Source organism: Bison bison, unplaced genomic scaffold, assembly GCF_000754665.1.
Source record: "Bison bison bison isolate TAMUID 2011002044 unplaced genomic scaffold, Bison_UMD1.0 scf7180017864092, whole genome shotgun sequence".
NCBI lineage: Eukaryota > Metazoa > Chordata > Mammalia > Artiodactyla > Bovidae > Bison > Bison bison.
In genome coordinates, this window is record NW_011494664.1 from 1,380,663 (window position 1) to 1,390,905 (window position 10,243).

General features: G+C 42.1%; 1 protein-coding gene across 1 annotated transcript in view; it reads left to right on the top strand.

The window, feature by feature from the left end:
- Positions 1–10,007: 10,007 nt before the first annotated feature.
- Positions 10,008–10,243, top strand: part of NAAA (N-acylethanolamine acid amidase) — a 24,498-nt gene continuing 24,262 nt past the window's right edge. Inside the window, exon 1 of the mRNA XM_010838150.1 lies at positions 10,008–10,243. Coding sequence (XP_010836452.1) covers positions 10,172–10,243 — 72 coding nt within the window. The 5' untranslated portion in view covers positions 10,008–10,171.

The following is a 10,243-nucleotide window of genomic DNA, read 5'->3' on the forward strand; positions in this document are numbered from 1 at the left end:
ATATTACAAAGCAGAGACATTACTTTGCCAACAAAGGTCAGTCTAGTCAAAGCTATGGTTTTTCCATTGGTCATGTATGGATGTGAGAGTTGGACTGTGAAGAAAGCTGAGCACCGAAGAATTGATGCTCTTGAACTGTGGTGTTGGAGAAGACTCTTGAGAGTTCCTTGGACTGCAAGGAGATCCAACCAGTCCATCCTAAAGGAATTCAGTCCTGAATATTCATTTGAAGGAATGAAGCTGAAGCTGAAGCTCCAATACTTAGCCCACCTGATGTGAAGAACCAACTGATTGGGAAAGACCCTGATGCTGGGAAAGATTGAAGGCAGAAGGAGAAGGGATGACAGACGATGATGGTTGAATGGATCACAGGCTCAACGGACATGAGTTTGACAAACTCCAGGAGATGATGAAGGATAGGGAGGCCTGGCATGCTGCAGTCCCTGGGGTCACAAAGAGTCGGACACAACTAAGAAACTGAACAACAACAAGCTCAATGAATTTACACAAATGGAATACGTTCCTGGATATCAGCACCGAAATCAAGAAACAATATTACCAACATCTAGGAAGCCCGCTTTTTGAGTGGAGAGCTCAAGAAATGCTGCACCACCAAAGTCCTTACTGGCACAAGTGTCGTGTGGAAAAATATGGGCATCTAGGATGCCGACTCAAAGGGAGATTCTCCAGAGTCTGATTTGAATGCAAAGAAGCTTATGCAATACGTTAATCAATTTGCTTCACTTTTTCAAACATGTAGGTATTTGATGTTTAAATGTCTGTGACAAGACATAGAACTCTTTCAACACATACACATTTTTATCTAATGAGAAAGCATCGTGTTGTAGTTTAAATGTTAGCAAGTTCCTCTTTAAGATATATAAAATAATGCTGCTTCTTACAACTTACAATTTTATAAGTGTAATATACACATGAAAATAGTGTGGGGACTTCCTGGAAGTCCAGTGGCTGAGCCTCCACACTCTGAATGCAGAGGGCTCCAGTTCCATCCCTGGTCAGGGAACTCGACCCCATATGCCATAACCTAAAGATCCTACATGCCATAATCAAGACTTGGCACAGCCAAATAAATAAATATACAGATTTTTTAAAAAATAAAATACTGTTGTCTGGGGACTTATTGAGACTGAGGTCAGAGATAGGTGGGCACCTGGGCCGGACACCTGGTGTTTGTCAAGTGGAGTAAAATTCAAGCTTTGTTCTCACCCAGACACTCCAGGGACAAAGCTAGTGGCAAAAGCTGAGATCTGCTGGAGTAGAGAGATAAAGGGCCAGCCCACTCCTGAGGTCAAGGAAGACTTCCCCTTCTGCACTTTCACAGGAAGGCTTCTAGGGGTCAAAAAAGGAGGGGGCCCCACCCCATAATAAGTCTGGACATGCACCCACCAGGCTCTAGGGTGGGATCCATCTTAGAAAAAAGTTGCACATGCATCTTGGGGAGGATCCTAGGACCAGTCAGGTGTGGAGAAAGAAAGAAGTTAATTGGCCATATGTAAACAAAGTAAGAGTTGGACTATAAAGAAAGCTGAGCGCAGAATTGATGCTTTTGAACTGTGGTGTTGGAGAAGACTCTTGAGAGTCCCTTGGACTGCAAGCAGATCCAGCCAGTCTATCCTAAAGGAGATCAGTCCTGGGTGTTCATTGGAAGGAATGATGCTGAAGCTGAAACCTATCCTAAAGGAGATCAGTCCTGGGTGTTCATTGGAAGGAATGATGCTGAAGCTGAAACGCCAATACTTTGGCCACCTCATGCGAATAGTTGACTCATTGGAAAAGACCCTGATACTGGGAGGGATTAGGGGCAAGAGGAGAAGGGGACGACAGAGGAGAAGATGGCTGGATGGCATCACTGACTCAATGGACGTGAGTCTGAGTGAACTCTGGGAGTTGGTGATGGACAGGGAGGCCTGGCGTGCTGCGATTCATGGGGTCACAAAGAGTCGGACACGACTGAGCGACTGAACTGAACTGACTGAAACAAAGACCCAGATCCTATAAAGTGATGTAAACCACCTCTTTACTGTACTCCTCACTTAGGACCCCCACACTCCTCTCCGGGTGTGTATCTCTGCCTTTCCTCTGCCATAAATAAATAAACTGTTTCTCTATGTGCTCTCCTATACACCGTACTGTGTCTCTCTAGTAATAAACTTTGTACCTGTTTTGCAGTTTTTGCCTCCTTGAAACATTCTTGGTGTCAGACCGGGTAAGAATCAGGGAACTTCACTTCTAGCCTCTAGCCCCTGGTGGACTGGTGGCTAGGCTTAATCCCTGGAAAGGGAAGTAAGATCCTGCTTCAATACTATTGTCTCTCTGAGAAAGAGACTATGCTTTCCAATGTGTGGGTGCAGGGCGTGGGTTCGATCCTTGGTCAGGGAACTGAGGTTCCACTTGCCATGGAATGTGACCAAAATTAAAAAAAAAAAAAAAGTTAACAGTGTGGTTCAAATATAGCTGGTTGGATTTTCTTTTTCTCTACATATTAAGTATGTATGTATGCATGTGTGGATACTCAGTCCCTCAGTCATATCAGACTCTTGGTGACCCGATGGACTGTAGCCTGCTAGGTTCCTCTGTCCATGAGATTTCCCAGGCAGGAATACTAGAGTGGGTTGCCATTTCCTTTTCCAGGGGATCTTCCTGACCCAGGGATTGATCCCGCATCTCCTGGGTCTCCTACATTGTAGGCAGATTATTTACCACTGAACTTTCACATAGGATTTATCTTTATATATATTTTATACATACTATGTAAATGAGGAGACTTATTATCAGAATTGTCTTAGGCGATTATGGAGACTGAAAAATCCTGCAATCTGCTGTCTGCAAGGGGAGAACTGGGGAAGCTGGTGGTGTAATTCAGTTCAAGTCTGAAGTCCTGAGAATCAGGAGTGCCAATGGCCTCTTTCCCCTCTACCCCCGGCCCCTTTTTAGTATAAAACCCCTCTGGTTCCATTCTTATACCAAGATCCAGTTTTGGTGTACCTAGTATTCCTGTTATTTAGATACTAAGATCAGATCCAGGAGTGCTTTAAGAGGGCATTTGGCCAAGGGGTAAAGAAAAATTAAGACAACATGGGAACCTAACTCTAGAAAGTGTTAAAAAGGGGAAGCATAAAAGAATTACATGGAAACTAAAAATGTGATATTTCACAACTTCTTATTTTAAGAATACTTGAATCTTCCTCTTTTTAAAAATTTTAGAAACATTTTACCATTTTAACTATAATATTTTTAAACATATAGAAAATAATGAAACATTTCCATCTTCTAAATTATTCAATATTAATTTTTACCATATATTTTTGTTTTAAAGAAATAGAATTGTTAAGAGTATAGCTAAAGCCCTATTCAATTTTCTCCCTTCCTCAGGGATAACCACTATTTTGTAGTTGATGTCTATTATTCTTTTAAGTATTTTATCTTTTACTACATTTGTGCATGTGTGTGTATTGATAGGGCTTCCATGGTGGCTCAGATGGTAAAGAATCTACCTGCAACATGGGAGACTCAGGTTCGATCCGTGAGTCAGAAAGATCCCCTGGAGAAGGGAATGGCAACCCACTCCAGTATTCTTACCTGGAGAATTCCATGGACAGTGGAACCTGGAAAGTTCATGGGGTCACAGAGAGTCAGACACGACTGAGTGACTAACACACACACATGTATTGATATATATGCTGCTGCTGCTGCTGCTAAGTCGCTTCAGTTGTGTCCGACTCTGTGCAACCCCAGAGACAGCAGCCCACCAGGCTCCCCCATCCCTGGGATTCTCCAGGCAAGAACACTGGAGTGGGTTGCCATTTCCTTCTCCAGTGCATGAAAGTGAAAAGTGAAAGTGAAGTCGCTCAGACTCTATCGACCCCAAGGACTGCAGCCCACCAGGCTCTTCCGTCCATGGGATTTTCCAGGCAAGAGTACTGGAGTGGGGAGCCATTACTATATATATGTGTATGTAATAAAAGTATTATTTAGTCTCTTAAAATTTTACATAAATACTATCATTGTATATATACTTTTGCTGACTATGTAACTCAACATTAAATTCTGGATAAATAAAGATTCTATCATTTTAACAGATGCAATAGTTTTCCATTATTTGCCCATAAATCCAAAATTTTATCATTACCCTACTGAAGAGCACCAAAGAATTGATGCTTTTGAACTGTGGTGTTGGAGAAGACTCTTGAGAGTCCCTTGGACTGCAAGGAGATCCAACCAGTCCATCCTAAAGGAGATAAGTCCTGGGTGTTCTTTGGAAGGAATGATGCTAAAGCTGAAACTCCAGTACTTTGGCCACCTCATTTGAAGAGTTGACTCATTGGAAAAGACTCTGATGCTGGGAGGGATTGGGGGCAGGAGGAGAAGGGGACGATAGAGGATGAGATGGCTGGATGGTATCACTGACTCAATGGACGTGAGTTTGAGTGAACACTAGGAGATGGTGATGGACAGGGAGGCCTGGCGTGCTGCAGTTCATGGGGTCGAAAAGAGTCGGACATGATTGAGCAACTGAACTGAACTGAAGAGCAGTTAGTTTTTTCTCACTTTTCCACTATTTAAAAATCCTGCCCCAATTAGTGTTTTTGTAGGTCTCCCTGGCATATGACTTAGTTTTGTTTTTATCCAAAGCTTACATAGAAGCCTAGAAAGGGAATTCCTCCTGTGTTATGGAGCTCATGAGTCTTCCGATTTTTTTTTCCCATGAGCTTTCAACTTTACTAGGCAATGCTGAGTTGCACATTCCTAGCAAGAGCTCATATGCATTTCTATTTTAGTACATCCACATCAACACTTGGTGTTATTAGACTCTAAAGTTTTAGATAATCTGTTGCTGATAAAATCATATTCTTTTAATTTGCATTTCAGTGATTACCTATAAAGCTGAGATTGCTTCATGTGGATTTTGCCATTTGATTTTCCTCTTTCTACAGCCTTTTATTTTTGTTTTTTCTTATTGATCTTTATATATTCTGGATACAAATTCTTTGTCAATTGCTTATGTTGCAAGTAACTCTACAGATAGGAAATGGCATCTCAGTAATAAACTAAGTTCCCTATATACTTTGGATATGAGAATTAAAAAAAAAAGTCCTGGATTCTTTTTTTTTTAATACACTACTTTTTAAGAGCAGTTTTAGGTTCACAGCAAAAATGAGCAGAATATACAGAGCTCCTAATACTTCTGCTTTCCCCACCCCCGCCCCACCCATAGCTTCCGCCATTATCAATACCCTCCACCAGAGTGATGCATTTGTTACAACTGATGTTCCCACACTGACGCATTGTCACAAGTATCTTGCTTATATAAGGGTTCACTCTTGATGTTGTACACTCCCTGGGTTTGGACAAATGTATGACATGTATCCACTATTAATAATATCATACAGGGTAGTTTCACCACCCTAAAAATCATCTCTGTTCTATTTAATTCTCTCTTCCCCCTAACCCTTGATAATCCCTGGTCTTTTCACTAGCTTTGCCTTTTCCAGAATATCCTAGAATTGGAATTATAATGGTATTTAGCTTTTTCAGATTAGCTTCTTTCACCTGGTACTATATATTATGTTTCCTCCATGTCTTTTTATAGTTTTCTAGTTCATCACTTTTTAGTGTAAGCAATATTTCATTGCTTGGATGTGCTATAGTTTACCCAATCATCTATTGAAGAACATCCTGATTACTTACAAGTTCTGGCAGTTATGATTAAAGCTGAGATTAATAGCCATGTGCTTTTTTTTTTTTATGGACCTAAGTTTTCCACTCCTTGGGTAAATATCAAAGAGAGTGATTGCTGGATTATATGGTAAGAATATGTTTAGTTTTGTAAGAAATCATCAAACTATCTTCCTTCTAGCTTCCACTTACTCAGTTCCAAAGCCACACCCACGGTTTTAGGTATTCAATATTACTCCACTTGCATTAACCAGATCTGTATCAGTTATCTATTGGTGTATAACAAATTACCACAAAATTTAGTGGCTTAAAGCAATGAACATCATTTCACATTTTCTGTGGGTCAGGAATTTTGGGTGGCTTAGCTGGGTCTTCCCAGGTGGCTCTAGTGGTAAAGAACCTGCCTGCCAATGCAGGAGACATGAAAGACTCAGGTTCAATCCCTGGATTGGGAAGACCCTTGGAGTAGGAAATGGCAACCCACTCCATATTCTTGCCTGGAAAATTACATGGACAGAGAAGCCTGGCGGCTACAGTCCATGGGGTTGCAAAGAGTCAGTCATGACTGAGCACATGGAGCAGGTTATAACCTGTGGTCTCTCTGTTTCTCTCCATCGGGCTAGAGGATCTACTCCCCAAATGGCTTCTTCATATAGCTGTTAGCAAGAAGTCTCAGTTCCTCCCTGGCTCTTGGTAGAAGGTCTCAGTTCCTTAGGTTAGGGACTTTTTCATGAGATTTCTTTAGTATCCTCAGATCATGACAACTGGCTTCTTTCAGAGTGAGCAATCCAAGAGAGAGTGCAAGGAATTCAAAATGTCTTGTGACCCAGTTTAGGAAGTCAGACACCATGATTTCTTTGGCTCTATTCTATATATGAGAAGCAAGTCACTAAATATAACCCACAATCAAGAGGAAGGGAATTAAGCTCCACCATTGGAAGAGAGGAGTATTGAAGAACACGTAGATCCAGTTTAAGACTGCCACACTATTTGTCAGCTGAACGAAATGAGATGCCAGCTATAAAAGCATTATATTCCGTGTTTCCTATGTATCATCTACTTTTTTGAATTCTCCACAGAAGTAATTTTTAAACTGTAGATTCTGGCATAGATAAGCCATGAAATTAGCATATAACATCTCTGAAATCGGCAGAGCAGAGAAGCAACAGAAAACAGAGAGCTGATAGTTTTTTAACTCCAGATATCCCTTTTAATCTTTGTTTTTAACTGTCCCATAAACCTATGTAAAGCTGTTTAATAGAAGAGGAATAGATTATATGAAATTGTTTAATTGTAAACAATACCTATTTTACCACACTATAGATCTATTCATTCAATACATTTATGGTTGTTTTAAAATTTGTATTTGTTTTTAATTTTCATTTTTTTAAATATCACTCCTGAAGTGACAGGAAATCACTTTTTTTTTTTTTTAATGCAAGTGCATTTCTTTGAATCCAGCTAACCTGTTGGCTCCCTTGATTTTTTTTCTCAATGCACCTTTGGCTAAAACGGGCAACTGCTGTTACTCAGGCTTTGTAAATGAGCAAATTAACATCTGGGTCCTCGCTTAAATTTTATAGAAAGACTAGGAAGAAACAGGAACAGAGGCTTGAAACTTCAGCCCAGTGATACGGAAGCCATAAAAATGGAGGAAATCCGTGAACATATGACATAAAACAAACCTACCTACCAAACAGAAATAGAGAATAGATATGTGGTCACCAAAGGGGGTAGGGGGAGGAGTGGATCAGGAGTTTGGGATTAGCAGATGCAAACTGCTATTTTATATAGAATGGATAAACAGCAAGGTCCTATTGTTTAGCACAGGGAGCTATATTCAATATCCTGTGATAAACCATAATGGAAAAGAATATGTACAGTGGAGTCACTTTGCTGTATAGCAGAAATTAACACAGCACTATAAAAATCAGGAGTAGTGATGGTGTACTCTAGTTGGGAGAGGGGTGGCTGAAAAAAAGTAAACCTTACTGAAAAAAAGCAAACTTTCCAAATTCTCCCTACACACTTCACAAACAGTGCTAACCATTAAGGAATGTTTCTGTCTTATTAAGTCTGGTGACTTTTCCTAAGACTAACACGTTTTGTCTCCCTTACTGGGAACACAAAAAGGTAAAGATGCTTCAAGTTACTGATTATGAGGTGGAATTTGGATTCTGACAGTCTGGCTTTGAGGCTAGTTCACCAGTGATGAGACCTTGGGCAAATTACATAACATTTTTTATCAAGAAAAAGGGGTTAAGTCAGTAGAACCCATCTTCTGGCTACCCCCCACCCCCATTTATTTTTTACTGAAGGGTAATTGCTTTCCTAAAAGATGATTCTATTAAAGTGCTGCACTCAATATGCCAGCAAATTTGGAAAACTCACCAGTGGCCACAGGACTGGAAAAGGTCAGTTTTCATTCCAATCCCAAAGAAAGGCAATGCCAAACAATGCTCAAATTACTGCACAATTGCAATCATCTCACATGATAGCAAAGTAATGCTCAAAATTATCCAACTCAGGTTTCAACAGTACGTGAACCAAGAAATTCCAGATGTTCAAGCTGGATTTAGAAAAGGCAGGGGAACCAGAAATCAAATTGTCAACATCCGCTGGATCATCAAAAAAGCAAGAGAGTTCCAGAAAAACATCTACTTCTGTTTTATTGACTATGCCAAAGCCTTTGATTGTGTGGATCACAACAAACTGGAAAATTCTTAAAGAGATGGGAATGCCAGATTACCTGACCTGCCTCCTGAGAAATCTGTATGCAGGTCAAGAAGCAACAGTTAGAACTGGACATGGAACAACAGACTGGTTCCAAGTCAAGAAAGGACTACATCAAGGCTGTATATTGTCACCCTACTTATTTAACTTATATGCAGAGAACATCATGAAAAATGCCAGGCTGGATGAAGCACAAGCTGGAATCAAGATTGCTGGGAGAAATATCAATAACCTCAGATATGCAATGACACCACTTATGGCAGAAAGCGAAGAGGAACTAAAGAGCTTCTTGATGAAAGTGAGAGGAGAGTGAAAAATCTGGCTTAAAACTCAACATTCAGAAAACTAAGATCATGGCATCTGGTCCTGTCATTTCGTGGCAAATAGACAATGGAAACAGTGGCTGACTTTATTTTCTTGGGCTCCAAAATCACTGCAGATGGTGACTGCAGCCATGAAATTAAAAGATGCTTGCTCCTTGGAAGAAAAGCTATGCCCAACCTAGACAGCATATTAAAAAGCAGAGACATTACTTTGCCAACAAAAGTCCATCTAGTCAGAGCTGTGGTTTTTCCAGTAGTCATGTATGAATGTGAGAGTTGGACTATAAAGAAAGCTGAGCACTGAAGAATTGATGCTTTTGAACTGTGGCGTTGGAGAAGACGCCTGAGAGTTCTTTGGACTGCAAGGAGATCCAACCAGCCCACCCTAAAGGAAATCAGTCCTGAGTATTCATTGGAAGGACTGATGATGAAGAGAAACTCCAATACTTTGGCACCTGATTCGAATAACTGACTCATTGGGAAAGACCCTGATGCTGGTAAAGATTGAAGGCAGGAGGAGAAGGGGATGACAGAGGATGAGATGGTTGGATGGCATCACCTACTCGATGGACATGAGTTTGAGCATACTCGGGGAGTTCGTGATGGACAGGGAAGCCTGGCGTGCCGCAGTCACGAGGTCGCAAAAGGTCGGACACGGCTGAGCTACTGAACTGAGCTGAATTGCTTTACAATGCTGTTGTGGTCTCTGCCGTACATCAACGTCAGTCATAACTATATGTACCTCCTCCCTCTTGAACGTCCCTCTGCCTCCGTCATCCCCACCCCCACCCCATTCCACCCCTTGTAGATTGTGATACAGTGTTCTGGCTTGTTTTGATGGTTAGATGAGACAAAAAGGGCAAAAGCACTTGGCACATAGATGTTAGCTAAGTTTTTAGCTTTTTAAAAGAAACTGAGACGTGAGATTGTTGAACTCAAAAAGCTCTCCTTCCCCTTATAAAATCCATATAAACCTTTGAAGAATTTAAATACAAGCAAATGAGGTGGGGGTAGGAGGACTCTTCCTACCCCAATGGGACTGTCCCGCTTCACCGCTGAAATAATTTTCTCAAATACCCTCTACGCCGCCGATTACACGCTCTCGGCCCACCTGGGTGGGATGGGGCGGGGAGCGGGAGTGAGAAACCGGCGGCCGCATTTAGCATCCCGGGACCTGGAACTCTGCTGCACACTTGGCCGGGGGCGGGGACGGGGGCGTGGTAAGGAGGCAACCGGGCGGGAGCCCACAGGCTAGGCTAGAGAGGCAGCTCTACTCCCAGTTCCGGGTCCTGTAGATCAAGCGGGCCGAGCGGCGCGCAGGCTCCCCCTCCAGCCCCCAGGCTCCGCCTTCTCCTCCTTCAGATCTCCTCCGGGGCGCAGCGGGTGGCCGCAGGGTCCCAATAGTGGCCGCCCGAGCAATGAGAGCCGCCGGCCCCAGGGCGCGCCCGGCGCTGGCGCTGCTGCTGCTGCTGGCCGGAGCCGGGGTGTTG